At 38.3% G+C, this 20,077-nt stretch overlaps 1 protein-coding gene across 50 annotated transcripts in view; it reads right to left on the minus strand.

Annotated features, from left to right (window-relative positions):
• Positions 1 to 20,077, minus strand: part of NUMB (NUMB endocytic adaptor protein) — a 193,311-nt gene that overhangs the window by 33,434 nt on the left and 139,800 nt on the right. For 32 of the 50 annotated variants that reach the window (XM_063715213.1, XM_063715216.1, XM_063715210.1 and 29 more), the window contains 2 exons: positions 16,028 to 16,102; positions 9,280 to 9,312 (listed from right to left, as the gene is read on the minus strand). In XM_063715213.1, coding sequence (XP_063571283.1) covers positions 9,280 to 9,312; positions 16,028 to 16,102 — 108 coding nt within the window. 50 annotated transcript variants of the gene reach the window in all.

Here is a 20,077-nt window from a genome sequence, read left to right on the forward strand (position 1 = left end):
GGTCAGGTGATTGAGACCATCCTGGCTAACACGGTGAAACCCTGTCTCTACTGAAAATACAAAAAATTAGCCGGGCGTGGTGGCGGGCACCTGTAGTCCCAGCTACTCGGGAGGCTGAGGCCAGAGAATGGCATGAACCCGGGAGGTGGAGCTTGCAGTGAGCCGAGATCGCGCCACTGCACTCCAGCCTGGGCGACAGAGCGAGACTCCGTCTAAAAAAAAAAAAAAAAAAAAAAAAAGCTAGGAAGGGGAATAGGGAGTGTGTGTGTCTAGGGGAGAGTGGTGTTTGGATTTTTAAAAAAGTTGTCAGTAAATGCCTGAGAATGGGGCTTTTGAGTGAAGGGAAAGAGATGAGGAAGTGAGCCACACATATATTTGGATGATGTGTATTCCAGACTAGAGGTTACAGCAAGTACAAAGGCCCTGAGGTGAAAGCATACCTGGTGTGTTTAAGGAATATTGAGGAGGCTAGTGTGGCTGGAACAGAGGGAGCAAGAGGAAGGCTAGGAGGAAATAAAAGAGGAAAAAGAGGGGATTCATATGCAATGGCCTACAAGGCCTAAAAGACTTTGGCTTTTACTCTGAAGTAGGTCAGGAAGCTACTGGAGGACATGGGACAGTGAAGCAACATAATCGGGCCTCTGTCTTTTTTTTTTTTGAGACGGACTCTTGCTCTGTTGCCCAGGCTGGAGCACAGTGGCACGATCTTGGCTCACTGCAAGCTCCGCCTCCCGGGTTCACGCCATTCTCCTGCCTCAGCCTCCTGAGTAGCTGGGACTACAGGCGCCCGCCACCACGCCCGGCTAATTTTTTTGCATTTTTAGTAGAGATGGGGTTTCACCGTGTTAGCCAGGATATTCTCCATCTCCTGACCTCATGATCCGCCCGCCTGGGCCTCCCAAAGTGCTGGGATTACAGGCGTGAGCCACTGCGCCCGACCAGGCCTCTGTCTTAAAAAAATCACTCAGGCTGATCTCTCAAGAGGGGATGACAGGAGGACAATAATGAAAGCAGGGGTAGTAGGATGCTAGTAGGATGCTACTGCAATGGTTCAGATAAGAGGAGATGCTGGCTTGTACTAGGGTAGGAGTGGTGGAGATAGTGAGAATTGATTAGGTTCTTGAAGGCTGAAGCAGACAGGAACTGTTGATGGAGTGGATGTAGGGTATAAGAAAAAGAGAAGTCAAGGTCAAATCCAGGGTTTGGCTAGAGCATAGGGACAGAGATGCTGTATACTGAGACTGGGAAAGACTAGGAGAGAAAGATCCTTCTCTCCTTGGGGGAATTTGATTTGTGACATATTAAAGTGTGAGGTGACTAGCAGATATCGAAGAGAAAAAGTTTAATAATGATGATAGTGACACCTATCTACCAAAACAGGCCATTTGGTACTCTTTACTCATATTTATTCATCTAATCTTCACAACAATCACATGAAGTAGGCATTAATCACAAAGCTAGTAAGTGCAAGTAATCTGGCCCCAAAGGCTGGGCCCTTGATTCCTATGCTATATTGCTTGGAAGATGGAAATACCATTATGGAGTTCAGGGGAGATATATGGAGATACAAATTTCAAAACCATTAGCATATATTACATAAATGATATTTAAAGCCATCACACTGTGGATGAGATCATTAACGGAGAGGTGTAGGCTGAGAAGAGTCCACAGACAAAGGGGAAAACTGGGAAAGTATGATCCCTGAACTCCAAATGAATAGTGTTTCAAAGGGGAGTGAGAGATGGGCTATGTCAATTGCTGCTGATAGTCTGAGTAAGGTGATAGGACTACTGGAATAGTAATACAAAAGAAGATAAGGGCAGCCATGGTGGGGTGGTGGAGGTAAAAGTTGTGGAGATGACTAAATGGGTTCAACAGAAGAAGGAACTGAGGGTACCAAGAAGAAACCTTTTTTTAAAAAGAAGATGGTATATTTTTATGCTAATGGATGATCCACTAGAGAAAGAAAACTGATTATAGAAGAGAGAGGGGGTAGCACTGCCAGAATAAGTAAGAGTTGGAATAAGAAGAATCTGGTGGAGGAGTTGGCCTCTGTGAGGAGCACAGATAGTTCATCCCTTGAATAGGAGGGAAACAATATATGCGCACAATGCACTTTTAAAGAATAGGATCCAATACCCAAAAGAATATAAATCATTCTACTATAAAGACACTTGCACACGTATGTTTACTGCAGCACTATTCACAATAGCAAAGACTTGGAACCAATCCAAACGCCCATCAATGACAGACTGGATAAAGAAAATGTGGCACATATACACCATGGAATACTATGCAGCCGTAAAAAACAATGAGTTCATGTCCTTTGTAGGGACATGGATGAAGCTGGAAACCATCATTCTTAGCAAACTAACACAGGAACAGAAAACCAAATACCACCTGTTCTCACTCATAAGTGGGAGTTGAAAAATGAGAACACATAGACCCAGGAAGGTGAACATCACACACTGGGGCCTGTCAGGGAGTTGGGGGCAAGGGGAGGGAGAGCATTAGGACAAATACCTAACGCATGCAGGGTTTAAAACCTAGATGACAGGTTGATGGGTGCAGCAAACCACCATGGCACATGTATAACTATGTAACAAACCTGCATGTTCTGCACATGTATCCCAGAACTTAAGGCATAATAATAATAATAAAAATATAGGATCCAGAATGAAGATAAGCACTTAGTACAAGTTGTCATAGAGGAGAAAATTTAGGAAGTATAAAATAGAATGTAGATTTGAATACACTAATTCAAGAGTGGAGTCATAAATGCCATGAAATCCTTTACTCTCAGGAATTAGGTTAAAACAACATAATAACACATTACTTTTCAACCATGCATTCTCTAAAACTTAACCATTTCTAATGGTGCCATTTAGCAGTTGTAAAAACATAAAAACTTGAAAAACTATATTTGGCAGTATATAAACAGGATCTGTTAGAACAGATATTATAATATTTTTGGTGATTTTTATACAGTCAGAAGTGGTTGCTACAAAGAAAAATAAATCAAAGTGACATAACCCAGAGAGGAGTTCACAAACTCAAATGCCCACAAGAATTAAAGGCAGATAACAAATGAGTGAAGCAGGGACAACAGGGAGTTGCAGGGATTGTGGCGAATAGGCAAAGGACACAGCTGCTACTCAGGTCAGGAAACTGTTGCCACATAGAAAGCATGCTGTTTTGCCAGGTCTGCTAATTCTTAAGATAAATGCCCTACTGAAAAGTAGGATATTTATTGAAAGTTCTCAATGTTTAAAATATTTGCAACTAATTCAAATTTATAAACTGTGTGCAGGCCATACAATCCATGTTTGTGGAAGTATTCAGGCCCTTGGGCTGTCTAGCATCCTCTGCATTAGACACTTCTCCATTCATTATAATTAAGGCATACCCGAGGAAAGCAGAGGAATGCTTTTTGAATGACAGAACATCAACATGGGGTAGATGAAAGAACTTTGCACTAAGTTTCAGAAAACCTTGCTTTCAGTGTAGGCACTGCCATTTAGTATTAGCTGGGTGAACTCTCTGAGCTTCTGTTTATTCATTTGTAAAATGCAGTTTCATGAACTACCCTGTCCAATTCACTGAACTGTTGTGAATGGCAAATTAGAAAGTAGGTCAAAGCACATAATAAACTATAAAGCTCTATATAAATACAAGTAAATGGCTTTAAAAAGAGATCTAATAGGGTGGCCTAAGAATATTTCCTGTCTCCATGTTGAGTCAGTTTCTTCATAAAATGGGAATACAGATTACTTAGTTCATAGGGTTCCTCAAATACATTAAAATTATAAAAATATTTTTTCAAATGTTAAGTGCCATGTAATTATTTGGTAATAAAGTATTTGCCTAGTATAGCCAACTATGAATGAAGCTGCATGTAATAATCCCTAAAAAGCTGAGTACATTATTGGCTTTCCTAAGGCAATGAGCTATTTATTTATTTATTTATTTTTGAGACAGTCTCACTCTGTCACCCAGGCTGAAGTGCAGTGTCATGATCTGGGCTCAATGCAACCTCTGCCCACCCCGGGTGTTCAAGCGATTCTCCTGCCTCAGCCTCCTGAGTAGCTGGGATTACAGGCGCCTGCCACCACTCCTGGCTAATTTTTGTATTTTTAGTAGAGACTGGGTTTCACCATCTTGGCCAGACTCGTCTTGAACTCCTGACCTTGTGATCCACCTGCCTCAGCCTCCCAAAGTGCTGAGATTACAGGTGTGAACCACTGCGCCCGGCCACAGCAATGAGCAATTTAATTAGTCTGGAAAAAGTTATTTCAGGTCTTCATTTTTTTGCCCGTCTTTTACAATGTTTGTAAGCTTACAATGGATTACAGGCCTGTAACAGACCCAGGTTTATCTGTTCCCTACTGCTAAAGTTTCTGGAGGCACTGCTCCTATCAGCTGGTGACAACAATAGGGAAGTGAGGGTGGTAAGGTCCAAGAGGCAACTTACTGAAAAGAAAGTTTTCATTGGGGCAAACAATTCTTCTATCTACTTACTTTCACGTAAAAGTGTTTAATAAAAACACCTCTTGATTACTGTTGTTCTATTTATCCTGGATCATTAAGTCACACATGATTCAAAGAATAACAAAGTATCAAAATTTATGAGGAACTGTACTGGATAAAAACTCCGCAACATATACTGTTCTGTAAGATTCTTCATTTTGAGCTTTCATCAAACCACAATTGACCTAGCAAACTCAATAAATCAAGTCTCTCACCAGTCTATTTCTTGTAGATTAGTGTGGAGATGAATTAAATGATGGCAACTTGAAAGATTCAAAAGATTCCAAATTAAAGAAAAAATTATCATTTAAAAGCACATTCTGGGTAAGACCATGGGTAATACTTGCCCCTCTGTTTTCCAAACTCTTTAAATGACTCACTGTAAAAAGTTATATATTAGTATAAAATCACCCTGACATAAAAAAAATTTTCCCCAATAACACAAGAAAAGAATTCTGGGTGCTGTGGCTCATGCCTGTAATCCCAGCACCTTGGGAGGCCGAGGCGGGCTGATCACTTGAGGTCAGGAGTTCGAGACCAGCCTGGCCAACATGGTGAAACCCCGTCTCTACTAAAAATACAAAAATTATCCAGGTATGGTGGCGAGCGCCTGTGGTCCCAGCTACTCGGGAGGCTGAAGCAAAAAATCACCTGAACCCAGAAAGCAGAGGTTGCAGTGACTGAGATTGCACTAGCCTGGGTGATGAAGGGGGACTCTGTCTCAAAAAAAAAAAAAAAAAAAAATGTAGGCATACAACACACAAGCCATCCAGCAGGCTGGGCACAGTGGCTCATGCTTGTAATCCCAGCACTTTGGCAGGGTGAGGTGGGCGGATCACTTGACCTCAGGTGTTTGAGACCAGCCTGGGCAACATGGCGAAACCCTGTCTCTACAAAAAATACAAAAATTAGCTGAGTGTGGTGGCACATGCCTATAGTCCCAGCTACTCGAGAGGCTGTGTTGGGAGGATCCCCTGAGCCTGGGAGTTTGAGGCTGCAATGAGCCATGATTGTGCCACTGCACTCCAGCTTGGGTGACAGAGTGAGTCCCTGTCTCAAAAAAAAAAAAAAAAAGCCATCCAGCAGAATGCCAGTTCATCCCTAGAAGACCCACTTCCTGGCCCCTCAACTGCTTCTGATATTTCTTTTTACCTTAAAAAAAAAAATACAGTGTAAGTGTGTAAGTTATCTTTTAATCAAAACACAGTCTCTGAGGGGAAGACAAAGCCTGTCATTGTTTGTTGTTGCTGTTGTTAAACAGCTGACATGTATTCTGGTGATGCTACCGTGCTGCTTAGTTACTCTGAACATATTATTTTTTCACTCTACTAGTGGTATGTCTTTTTTTTTTTTGAGACAGAGTCTTGCTCTGTAGCCCAGGCTGGAGTGCAGTGGCGTGATCTAGGCTCACTGCAACCTCCACCTCCCGGGTTCAAGCAATTCTCCTGCCTCAGCCTCCTGAGTAGCTGGGACTACAGGTGTGTGCCACCATGCCCAGCTGATTTTTTTTGTATTTTTAGTAGAGACGGGATTTCACCCTGTTGGTCAGGCTGGTCTTGAACTCCTGACCTCAAGCAATCCACCCGCCCTTGGCCTCCCAAAGTGCTGGCGGGAGCCACTGCGCCCAGCCATTATGTCTTTTTTTTTTTTGAAAGCAAAAATACTTATGTGTGAATAAATGTAAGAAAATGATTGCTTATCAGTAGCATATAAATTCAAAGTAGGGAATGATGGTTGTGCCAAACAACCACAGATTCCACATGGGTGGCTCAGATAGTGATACTTTTGCTTTCTGATGGTTCAATGTACATGAACTCTGTTTCATGCACAAAATTATTTAAATTATTAATTATAAAATAATTATAAAATTATATAAAATTATTACTAAAATTATTAAAAATATTGTATAAAATTATCTTCAGGCTATATGTATAAGGCATATATAAAACACAAATAACTTCTGCATTTAGACTTGGGTCTTATCCCCAAAATATCTCATTATATATATGCAACTATTCCAAAATCTGAAGGAAAGAAAAAAAAAACACAAAATCCATAACCCTTCAGGTCCTAAACATTTCGAATAAGGGATACTCAACATGCAGTAGGACTTAAATATTTCCAAATAAATAAAATGTTAGTTTGAACCACTGAAAAAGATGATTTTTTCTTTTTTTTTTTTTTTTTTGAGATGGAGTCTCTCTCTGTCACCGAGGCTGGAGTGCAATGGCATTATCTTGGCTCATTGCAACCTCTGCCTCCCAGGTTCAAGCAATTCTCCTGCCTCAGTCTCCCGAGTAGTAGCTGGGATTACAGGCACATGCTGAGGTGGGCAGATCACCTGAGATCAGGAGTTCAAGACCAGCCTGGCCAACCAACATGGTGAAACCCTGTCTCTACTAAAAAAGACGATTATTTAAAGCTTTAACTAATAAAAAGTAATTGATTAGAAATAAAATCTAAAGTTAAATTACTACTCTATAAACAAGAAAGTAAAAGTGAGTTTCTGAGAAGCTCTTTACTTACTAGCAACTTTTAAGATAAAATCTTCACTTATAAATAATATGAAAATAAAGTGATTGTATAGCACAATGATTAAGAGTGTGGGCTCTGAAGTCAGATTATTTGGGTTCAAATCCCATTTTTTACCACTTATTATAAATATCTGTGAATTCAGTCAGGTCATTTAACCTCTGCAAACCTCAGTTTTCTCACTGTAAAACTGGAGAATTATTATTTTTGGGTTAAGGATTAAGTGAGATGATTCATAATTCTCTTTCTTATACCACACAAATTCATCATGTAGCAAAAAAAATGCAGTGAAAAAGCTACCAAACACAGTGTGATCCAGCTCAGCTACATGTAGGTGCATCATGGCCCCATTATACGCAGCAAGAAATACTGTGACCTCAGGATTGATTTTGAGGGGAGAGCTTTGTTCCTTAACCCACTCCAGGCTCCTGAGTAGCGTGCACCACAGCATCCAGCTAAAATATATACTTTTAAAATTGTCTTTCTAAAAACCAAATCAATATTTGCTATAACCTGACCTTCATCTTATCTATGACGCCTTATCTTATATAGCTTATCGTATATAGCCTTATCTGCTGCTTTAAGTAGACTTATTAAAACTGGTCACTTGAACAATAGTTAAAATTGTATGATAATTGTGGCGATGTGTAATTGCTTTCGGAAACTCTATTCGGGAAAAAACAAATACACCACAAAAAGTTTCCTAAAGTGTCCCTAACAATTATCCATTTCCTTAACAAATATAATGCCTACTTATAATGCTGTGCTACACAGGAAATAATAAGATTCTTTCTAGACATGTATCCCATATTCTAAGGACCTATTAATCTGACTCAGACCCAAAATGTCTATTAAAAAATGTATTGTGACATGTGTGGGTAAATTATTTGACTTTTTATTTCAGATTGAGAGGAGTAACTGAATTAAATCATTAGATCAAAATACTTCAAATTTGTTTACATTAGTATTAAGGTGACTTAAGTTAGAACAAGAAAATGTAAAAATGAGTACCATTTAAACATTTAATTGAGAAGGAAATGTAAATTATTTGTTCTTTAAAACAAATTTCCAAAATGACAAAACCATGCAGTAGAAAAAAAATTGTAGGATTTTGTTAATCACATAAATTTTTAGTAATTTATACTGTTATCTAATGACAGTGTTTTTCTCTCATACTGTCTCAGTCTGAGTTAGTTTTAGCACTTACTCAAAACTAAACAAGGATAAACTTGGACACAAAATATATTTAGAAATATATTTACTGATATGTGTACAGCCACCCCATATATTCTTAAATTTAGGGAGATCTGAACATTGAATAATCATTATTTGAAAAGCATCTATATAAACAACATTCCACATATGACAGATATTTGGTAGGCTAATAATTAAGATACTTTTTCTTAGATTAGCAATGCAGGTTAAAAATCATAGCAGGATCCCTAAAGATAAGTTTATCCATTTTCACTTACTATCCTGAAATTTAATTTAGATTGGAAAAAAAATTGCACTGAATGTAAACTTTGGGGTATATTTATTTTTTACTTAAATATTTCTTCCTATTTCCCTGTGAATATTGGGCATTATGTAAAATCCACTTGTTACAAATATTACTAATATTTTAATATTAACAGGGTTTACAAGATCAAATAATATTTATTTTAATACCTACTATTGAGGAGATAATCCTCTTTTAACCTACTTGATTCATTTACTGGAATTTCTTTATTTTTTTGAGACCGAGTCTCACTCTGTCACCCAGGCTGGAGTGCAGTGGCGTGATCTCGGCTTACTGCAACCTCCGCCTCTTGGGTTCAATCGATTCTCCCACCTCAGCCTCCCAAGTAGCTGGGATTACAGGTGCACATCACCTGTATTGTATTTTTGGTAGAGACAGGGTTTTACCATGTTGGCCAGGCTGGTCTCGAACTCCTCAGGTGATCCACCCGCCTCAGCCTCCCAAAGTGCTGGGATTACAGACATGAGCCACCGTGCCCAGCCTATGTATTGGAATTTCTTAGAATCATCAGATTTAGTATCAGTAGACCCACTGATAATATCACGGATAGCAACTTCCTAATTCATTAATTTCCATATACAATCAAACCAATTCCTGTATTATAAAGAAACCAAAGCTGTACTACTTTTAAAAAATATGTCAGTGCTACACTAGGGGTGTAACTCCTTATAAAGCAAGCATGAATGTGGCATCAAACTTACTTTTCCAAAGAAGCCTTTGAAGAACTTCCTTTCCTGGAGGAACAGGGGGACAAGTCGAGCGCTATTACTGTATGGCCTAAATGTCCCAGAGTTTCACACCAATAAGCACATACAGAAATTGGGGAAAGGAAAAGGTGGGAGAAGGGGTGGGAGTGAGTTTCAAAGAGTTATCCATACCAGGAGTGACAGGGAAAAAGGAAGGGTGCATGAAAACGCAGGGAAACACACTGTATAGCCTAAGAATCCACGGAAAGAGTAAGAAGAAATCAGAACCTGTATCCATGCAGAGCAACAAGTTAGTTTAGTAATCGCTATTTACATTTAAAACAGAGATCTTCCAAATTTGGCAGCAGAGAAAACAACCGGGCATACTGGTTTGGTGAGATTTGCATTTTAAATTTTATAATAGTGAATAGAAAATAGAAGACTGGTTCCATATACATTTTTTAGGTTTAAAATTGGCGGTCAACTATGTGAAAGTCACCAATTTTAATAAAGTCCACATTCAAATGACCACATAATCACATTAAAAATGCAATACGTAAAATTAAATGAGTGTGCATCAAAGGTCCTTGTCATACTTTTTTCTTAGTGAGTTCAAGATGTCACTTAGAAACTCCATACCACTTTAAGGGGAGCTTGACCATTGGCTTTCCATTTACTTACATTAGTATCAATCTATATGTACATGTGTGCTGATCAATTTCACAACATACATAAGGAAATAACATGTATGTTTTATTCCAGACACAGAATAAATTATCTATTAAGGTTACAAGGCTAATGTTTATACAAGAGCTGAGAAAACATGTATCCTAAGAACCAAATGATGTCTGTGGGCCACAACTGAAATTTAACAGAGTTTTGTTTTCTTTATAAAAGCTATTGTTTATTATTATTTGGGTTTTGTTTGTTTTTTGAGTCAGAATCTCACTCTGTCACCCAGGATGGAGTGCAGTGGCACGATCTCAGGTCACTGCAACCTCTGCCTCCTGGGTTCAAGCAATTCTTATGCCTCGGCCTCCCGAGTAGCTAGGACTACAGGTGTGTGCCACCACATCCGGCTAGTTTTTGTATTTTTATAGTAGAGACAGGGTTTCACCATGTTGGCCAGGCTGGTCTCGATCTCCTGACCTCGAGTGATCCGCCTGCCTAGGCCTCCTAAAGTGCTGGAATTACAGACATGAGCCACTGTGCCCAACCTAAAAGCTGTTATTTTAAAATAAAGAAACTTGCATTGACATTTATAAGTAAACAACTCTGAAACTATCTGGATAACAGAGGCATAACTATCTATGCTATCGGCACCAATTTTTAAGCACCATTTATGAAAACTGGCCACCAATTAAAATCTGTAGAATTTACACAAATTAGATGGGTTTGAACTCACACAAGCTAGATTTAACTTTACATTTCCTAGCTGTGGTTGAAATACACTTTAAGCCTTTACTTTTTATAATCATAGGTTTTTAATGTTGGATAAATGTCTAGGAAAAGATAATTGCACTGAAATCTGACTTTTTTACACAATTCATAAACTATTCAATGCTCTCCAACACTGGAAAGTTTGTTTTCCCTCCTAAGCTTTGAAAATCACAAACAGCAAAAAATATTTCCACAAAACATTTTGAACTGCAACTGGAAAAATAATAAAGTAATTGGGTAGTTATCACAGTAAGACTAGATGATTTCTGCTGCCAAGTTTGGTGACCCTAGTTTTGTTAGACTATGAATAACCATAAGCTTTCAAGGATGCAGCCAAAGTTAAGATATTCACCATTCTTGAGGGATGGGAAGGTGAAGGAAGCAGACTGTTAATATTTAATTTAGCTCCTAGAAAAGCTATTGTTAAACATTGAGCTTTCCCTCTTTTTATAAAATATCAAGATGTTAATGAAAAAAGTTGGCATGCAAAATGCATAAAAAGACAGTTATTAAAGAATAATAATGTTCTTTTAAAAAACATGTTATGATTCTTTTACCTGCTAAAATAAGAACATATATTAAAACAAATATATCAAATAGTGAATAAAAAACCAACATATTAGAAACTGGTAGTATAATGAAACTAGTCTAAAACTAAGACAGAGGGAGAGACATTTAAGAAACAATGGGAAGAAAGGACCTTTTTAAATGAAGGGCATCTTGGACTAGAGTTAAGCAAGATAACCAAAGGCCTTATACACTTTTTTATGGAACTGGCTGATATATGACAATATTCCTCACCGTGCAGCTGATACGCCATAAAGGCAATAACAATGGGCAATAGTGATTTCTGTCATTTATCCTATAGAAGCTAAGTCCCAAAGTAGCTAATCAGTGAGGTTATGTGACAAAGTAAATGAGTTGAAAATAGCTGTCAATAACTTTATGCACAGAAAGTTAAAAAATTAACATATTTATGCTCTGAGGAGCATATTTTTAAAACACTGTCTTGTTTAGTTATAATATTTTTTTCATTTGAGCATATCAAGTATGCAGATGACTTCCAATTGAAGTTAATGTAATTCTAAATTGTAAGAGAGTATTTTGGGGAAAAACACTTGCAAATTATCTCTTTCCTCAATTGTTCACAAATTTAAAAAGCACTAGAAGGCTGGGCACAGTGGCTCATGCCTGTAATCCCAGCACTTTGGGAGGCCCAGGCTGATGGATCACCTGAGGTCAGGAGTTGGAGATCAGCCTGGCCAACATGGTGAAACCCCGTCTCTACTAAAAATACAATTAGCTGGGTGTGGTGGTGGGCGCCTGTAATCCCAGCTACTCTGGAGGCTGAGGCAGGAGAATCATGTGAACCCGGGAGGAGGAGGTTGCAGTGACCCAAGATCGTGCCACTGTACTCCAGCCTGGGCGACAGAGCGAAACTCTGCTCCAAAAAAAAAGGAATAAATAAAAAGCACTGGAAATGTTAAATTTTTAGTTCAAAGATTATTCACTAGATGTGTTGGTGGTACAGTGGTGAGCATAGCTGCCTTCCAAAGATCATTCACATGGTAGGTTTAAAATGCTTGTTTTGTTACTTAACTGGTACATCTGAGCTATTCTTTAAAATTTTAAACTCTGGCATTCAAACTAATTTCAAAGATATCCTATTTCTTCTTTAATCCTCTGCAGGCTTATGCATCCTTATATTTGCCCCCACTTATTTGAAACTCTAAAACGAAGCTTTATAATCTATAAAACAAACAAACAAACAAAAAGTCTCCAGAAACATAGCATTTGGCACAATATAAGTATCTGGCAAAGTAGGCTGTAGATCCCCAGTGGATGATTTTTAGATGAATGTTTGCTCAGAGAAATCAAAAGGCAACTAGAAATTTCTGCATAGTAAAAATATGAAAAGAAGACAAAAATCAGGAATACATGTGGCACACTATGATATGAGAAGAACAGTGTCCTAAGGACTTCCAACTTTCTGTAAGATTCTCAGTATAGCTCTAGAAAGAGTATTTAAAAGAAGTGGGAGGCCAGGTGCGGCGGCTCATGCCTGTAATCCCAGCACTTTGGGAGACTGAGGCGGGTGGATCACGAGGTCACGAATTCGAGACCACTCTGGCCAACACGGTGAAATTCTGTCTCTACTAAAAATACAAAAAACTAGCCGGGTGTGGTGGCGGGCAACTGTAATCCCAGCTACTCGGGAGGCTGAGGCAGGAGAATTGCTTGAACCTGGGAGGCGGAGGTTGCAGTGAGCCAAGATCACACCACTGCACTCCAACCTGGGTGACAGAGCAAGACTCCGACTCGGGGGAAAAAAAAAAAGAATGGGGATGTTTCATTGAGTATAAGAAACAGGAAATTTACTCCAGTGACCCAAAACTTCAATTTCATGTTTAATAATATATGCCAGTGCAAAACTACATAGAACATTTGCTCCAAATCTAGTTTTTGTCTGAAAAATTTAAATAACTTCTTGATAAGAAGTCTAGAAATGGTCAATTTCCTCTCAAAGTTTAAAAGTTTAAGTATGTTTAGAAAACAATCACCAACATATCTAAAACTTTCTTTTTTATTATTTATTTTTGTAGAGACAGGGTCTCACTATGTTACCCAGGCTGGTCTTGAACTCCTGGCTTTAAGCGATCCTCCCATCTCAGACTTCTAAGTAGCTGAGATTATAGGCACAAGGTACTGTGCCCGGCTTAAAACTTTCTTTTAGTCATTAAAAACCATAGGAAAATAAAGATCTTTAGAAATAAGCAAAACAGTTTTGGTAAACTTAAAACATTAGACACAATATTTGATTATGGTTATTGTAAGACTCAATTTGACCACATATTGCAGATCAGATTGTATTCTGTATATTCATTCTAGAAGTATTTTTTGAGTTACTACTATGTGCCAGCCACTGTTCCATGCATAGGTATAATTTTTAAAATGGCTATATTTAGTTCCTAATTCTGATGAATATAAAAACATTAAATTTTATTATCTAAATAGTCCTATGCCTCAAGCAATCACGCTTATAGCCTATTATCTTCTTGGTTTTAAAAAAAAAAGGTAAAATAAAACAAAAAAATCCACTGAAACATTAGTTTTAAAACTAGACAGTTAAACAGTGGCTGTCTCTGGGATTGTAGGAAATTTCATTTTATTTGTGTACTTCTTTGGTTCATTTGTATTTTATACAATAAACATATATTGCTTATATAATAAAGAGATATTTCTAGTTAAAAGCATTTCAAAAAAAAACAAAACTAGACAGGTAAAGAGGATTAACTGCTCATTAAACAACAAAATATCATTTCTCAATATGTTCTGGGCAAACTTAAACCACCTCTAGCTTTTCCTTACTTATAGAGTGCACATGAAGCCATACTCTGAATCAAAAGACTTTCTAAAGGCTCATTCCACAGTGGCCATTTCACCATAAGTTGTGTAAATTATAAGATTTTAATAATTATTTATAGTTTGTTTCAGGGCTATCTAGTCTGTTCACTGATTTGTTTTCAGTCATTAGTATAAACTATTATTTAATGGGCAAATAATTGCATTACTTTAAAAAAATGTTCTTAGCTAAAATCATCTTGTTTATGTATTTATTTAGTTGAGACAAGGGCTCACTGTGTTGCCCAGGCTGGTCTCAAACTCCTAGACTCAAGCAATCCTCCTACCTCAGCCTCCCAAGTAACTGATATTTTGTTTATTATTCTTCTAGATGAACCCAGAATTATTTTGTTAAAGAAAATTAAATTTTTACTTCTCTTTTAAATTTGGTTTTGACAAAATGGAAAATTAAATTATCTGAAACTATGTTTAACTGGGGAATATATTTAGGTTGGCATGGAAGGTCTACAAACTGTAATTTCATGTACCATAACACAAAGTCCCCTTAACGTAAATGACAGATTGGAGAGCACAGATAAGACTAGCAAAGGCTTGAATCATTTAAGAATTTCAATGATCAAAATCTGAGATAAAGAGTATGTATAGGCATCTATGTATGTATATATGTGTACGTATGTCTGTATCTTTTTAAAAAATTTTTTAGTTCTTTGTATATTATAGCCAATTACTTTTCTCCTTTCCCTTCTGCGACAGATTCAGGTATTTATTCCAAAATTAAATCTACCTCTCTAACTTGGTTGCTTCCTGAATTTTATATATTTTATATTCAGGAATTATGGATAAGAAGTAATATAGACTATGCCAAGAAACAGAAAAGTTCTGATTACTAAGCAAATTGAGGGAAAAAAGCACACATTAGTAGTCAAACTTGTGGCAGCCCACCATACCAGCAAACCCAAAGCAACATGTATTTAATGCTGTTGGGACCAGAGCATGCAGAAGTAATGCTTAAAGCTTTCACAGCAAAGTGGGGAAAGGCCACATACTAGAGAGAAGGAGGGTTGTGAAAAGGGCTATCAGATCTATGGAACATTCCTCAAACCTATGGAAAATCTGAAATTAACACTCTGAATCTTTATGAATTCTGAACTCGTTCTCTCCTTTCACTGAATACACAGGCATGTGCCTGGGATGTGTTCTATCGCATAAGAGGCAGAAGAAACGTTATCCTGGGAAAGGGCTCTCTACTTCAAGTGTGCTAAAGTTTATGTAAAAGGCAGTAGAAATAGACTGTTTATGTTAGAGGTGTATAGAGAAGAAAATTGGGGAGTAGGAGTCAAGATAATAGAAGTCTCCAAAAAGGAAACCTCACCAGGCATCAACACAGATCTCTATCCTCTAGTTTTCCCCAGGAAGCTATTTTTTATAGTATATTTAAAACCCATAAATTATAGCCCAGTTATCATAGTTAGGGTAAGATGTTAACTGTAACAGTTTTATCCTAGTCTTAGAATACTATTCTTCTATCAGATTTCACAACATTTGTTTCATATGGGTTATAAATCAAAAGTACCTTTAGGATAGTATCTGGCCTAAATTTAAACGGCTCATCTTATAATTTATACCTCTGGATGGGCGACATGAGATGCTTTTAAATTTTTTAATTATTATTTTATTATTTAAGAAAAAAATTTTGAAATTAATAGAGACAGGGTCTTGAAATGTTGCCCAGGCTGGTCTCAAACTCCTGGCCTCACGTAATCCTCCTGCCTCAGCCTCCCAAAGTGCTAGGATTACAGGAGTGAGCCACCGCGCTTGGCTGAGATGCTCCTTATTAGCAAGCCCACATCTTTTTAACAGAAACACAGTTTTTACTGGGTCACTAAAATGTACTGAGCAAAATCTTTTAAGAAAATATTGACAGCATATAGATCAACACTGGCAACCATCAAATACATACAGCTTTCAATCTTTTTACAGCATCTTCACAGATGTGCATTCCTCTTGATTCATCAACTTCTACATGGCCAAGGTACTGTAGAAAGAAGGAAAAAGTTAGGGCTATTGCTATGTTTACCAAGTAGCTACTATACAGTAAGCATTAGGTGAAAATTGAATACAGGTTGAGCGTTCCAAATCTGAAAAAATTTGAAATCTGAAACACTTCTGGGTGTCAAGCATGTTGGATAAGAGACACACAACCTGTATTGAAATTCCTACACTCAAGAAATACACAACCATTAAAAAAGAGTTCAGATAATGTAACTTTACATATTATCACTGTCCTCATAGGAATAAGATTTAGAATAATTATTTCAAAAAGGTGTTATAGGTGAGTAAGTGAAGAAGTACACAGTAGGCACTAAACATTACCTGAATCTACTGGATCTGAAGCATAATAGCCTGTGCTAGACACAGTTACTATGTCTCTACACATAAAAGTAATCCTAAGACAAAGTATATATACATATCTTTTAAAAAGCACAAACAAAAATGACAGTTTTTCAAAGACTGAAGAAATCACACACTCCTTTTATGGGGAGCATATAAGAGCATGGCAGATCACCACAACAAATTTTATGAAGATATTACATCTGAGCTTGAAAAGATACATAAAATTTGAAGAGGCAAAAATTGAAAGGTTGAAAGACTATTTCAGGCTGAGAGAATTACATAAAGTTATAGGTGTGGAATAGGATAACTATGTATCAGTGCTGGGACTCAGAACACATTACCCCAAAGTATGGTGCTGAATGCTCTGAACTAAAAAAGAACCAAGGTCTGACCTTCTCTTGACCTCCTGATTCTAACTCCTCCTTCTCCCCTCAAGAGCAGGAGGGGCTTTCTCTGAAGTTCTCTTATCTGCCCAAAGATAGATCCTTCAAAAAGGAGCTCAATTGTTATTTATGCCCTCCCTGGGAATCTTATCAACTAGGGTAGATTAACTGTATCACAGAAGAAGAGACTAACGGTCAAAACCCCAGACTCTGTCACAGGCTATCACCTATTCTTCTGAGGGCTGCTCCAGACAACTTGTATAGTATATTATATTATAGGAGAGACTTTTTATCTGCATAACAAGGCAAGCTTTGCTCACCGTGCATTTCCTCCCCTCATATTCCCATAGATTGTCACCACCTCCTCTCAAATCCCTATTCCTTTCTGTAGCTCAGGATGCCATAAGTGTCAATCATCTGGCCTTCAAGTTTGATATTTTGTGAGACTCTTAAGTACAAACACATAATAAATTTTGCCTTTTTTTCCTGCTAATCTATCTACTGTCAGTTTATCTCACATACTCAAATACTGAATGTTCAAAGGGTAGAGGTAAAGTTCTTTTCTCCCCAGCATCAACAAATATTCTTGTTTGGCTTGAATATGAAATACATGCACCTGGGGAATTGAAGTGCTAAAAAAAGCACTTAACCCTAGAGACAATGGAGAGCTAACAAATATTTTTTTTTTTTCAAGGTAGTAATATGATTCAAGGTCTGGTTGCAGGTAATATGGAGTGGACACACTACACCCTGTCCCTCCCACTGACTGAAACCTTAAAACCTGAACAGAATTCACGGAACAGGTACTTAAGCTTTCTGAAAAGTAAATAGAAGATGAATCAGAGTAGAATACCAGAATTCAAAGTACTATGGAAATGGCAAGGAATTTACCTCCCCTTTCTCTCTTTGGTACCTCCAGACTGAGAAAATAACTTTTATGTGAGGAATGCAAGTGCTTTTAATTATCAGGCCAATAGAGACATTAAAATGAGACTGCAATCATGCTCTACTACTACCCACTTTGAACTATGTATCCCTCTCCTGAAAATGCTTGCTACTGCCACAAGTAGCTAGAAATAAACCTAATAATGTCACACCAGACACTATAACCCACACCCTACCTATTGCTTAACAATGTATAGCCAATCACTAGTCAATGTTATTTCTGTAAACCAATGAGAATTCCCGACACACAACTTTTTATCAGCCCACTCCCTGTCCCCTTCTTTTGCTTTTAAAAATCCACTTGCTTGCTGGGTATGGTGGCTCAAGCCTGTAATCCCAGCACTTTGGGAAGCCAAGGTAAGAAGATCATCTGAGGCCTGGAGTTCAAGAACAGCCTTGACAACATAGTGAGACCCTGTCTCTACAAAAATAAAAATATTAGCACACACCTGTAGTACTAACTATTCAGGAGGCTGAGGCAGAAGGATTGCTTAAGCCCAGGAGTCCAAGGCTGCAGTGAGCTATGATCACGCCACACAGCACACCAGCCTGGGTGATAGAGAGAGACCCTGTCTCTAAAAACCAAAATGAAATGAAGAAAACTTTAAAAAAAAAAAAAAAATCCACCTGTAACTGCTAATTGAAGTATACATCCAGGGTAACTTCAATCTATGCTTCTGGGTTGCAATACTCAACCTTGGCCCAAATAAACCTTCTACTTACATTAATTTTGCCTCAGCTTCTTCCTTTTAGGTTGAGAAGCCTGAACTCAGCACAGCCAGAAATCCAAAAGCGAGTGCTGTGATACAAAAAGACGTCTGGGAAAATCTCTCTAGCTCTGGTTTGAGGACCAGGAAATTGAACTCCTAAAGCTCAGAGAGAGTACAGGAGTCCCCCTCTCTTTTATTGGTTCTCTCACATCTCAGCCATCAGGAAATCCTGTGATGGTGTGATAGCAGCAGAGGTAGCAACAAAAGAAACCTGCAAGAGCCACATCTCTAAGGCAGGGGGAGCTACCTCTCTGTTTAGTAGAATGGTGATTCCAGGAAGATGGGGCCAATCCCCCTTTTGCTTTTTTCCTTTCTCTCTGATCTCCCGCCATTTGATCCTAGATACAAGTGAAATTGTGGGACTTCATGGTAGTGCAGAGCAACCAGAGCCCTAGGTTTCTGGCTAGAGGACAAGAAAGGGGAGCTCCAGGGAACCAGAAAGTACCAAAGAAGGCACAGGAAGGGAGGAGCTTGAGAAAGACCATGAATTTGTTTGTGAATTCCTAGGCTCACTCTGCAGCTGCACAGGTAAGAATCTGATTCTAGTTAGCATACTCAGGACTTTGACAGCTGAACTAATCTACAGACCACCTCCTGGTTCCCAAACTGACCCCTAGGTGACATACACACAGAATAGATCAGAATAGCACCACAGATCAGAATAGCATTGCAGAGGCTTCGAAAACTAAACTGATGGCCGGTTGCGGTGGGTCACGCCTGTAATCCCAGCACTTTGGGAGGCCGAGGTGGGTGGATCACTTGAGGTCAGGAGTTTGAGACCAGCCTGGCCAACATGGCGAAACCCCGTCTCTACTAAAAATACAAAAATTAGCTGGGCATGGTGGCAGGCGCCTGTAATTCCAGCTCCTCGGGAGGCTGAGGCAGGAGAATTGCTTGAACCTGGCAGGCAGAGATTGCAGTAAGCTGAGATCGCCCCATTGCACTCCAGCTTGGGGAACAAGAGAGAAACTTTGTCTCAAAAAAAAAGAAAAAGAAAACTGAAATGATGCTGGAACCACATCCCACAGAAAGTGAGTAAGAACTTGTAGCCTGAGACCTAACTGGACTGACTGGCATAGGAAATGTTAATTAAAAAGGAATTAACATTTACTGATTACCTACTATGTGTCAGAAACTGTGCTGGATGCTTTATATATTTTGTCTAACCTAATAACTACTCAGAAAGGTATGTTTGATCACTTGATTTTAAAACTGAGGAAAGGAAATGAGGTTCAGGAGTGCTGAATAACTTTCCCAAAGTCATACACACAGCTAGTCAGGGAAGAATATGGTTTACATTCATGACTTCAAATTCCAAAGTTCTCACACTTGACTTTACCACAATTCAAGAAAACTTTTCCTGATTTTTCATTCCTGTTATAAGGAAATTTTAAAAAACAACAGGTTCTTTCCACATTTTTTCCTACAATTTTTAAAAATAAGAGTCTTTTCCCTGGCAAATTCTTCCTCTGGCAGGGCTGAAACTATCAATTACAAGTGAGCCTCTCTGAAGACTCA

The sequence above is a fragment of the Pongo abelii genome, chromosome 15 (assembly GCF_028885655.2).
Source record: "Pongo abelii isolate AG06213 chromosome 15, NHGRI_mPonAbe1-v2.0_pri, whole genome shotgun sequence".
NCBI lineage: Eukaryota > Metazoa > Chordata > Mammalia > Primates > Hominidae > Pongo > Pongo abelii.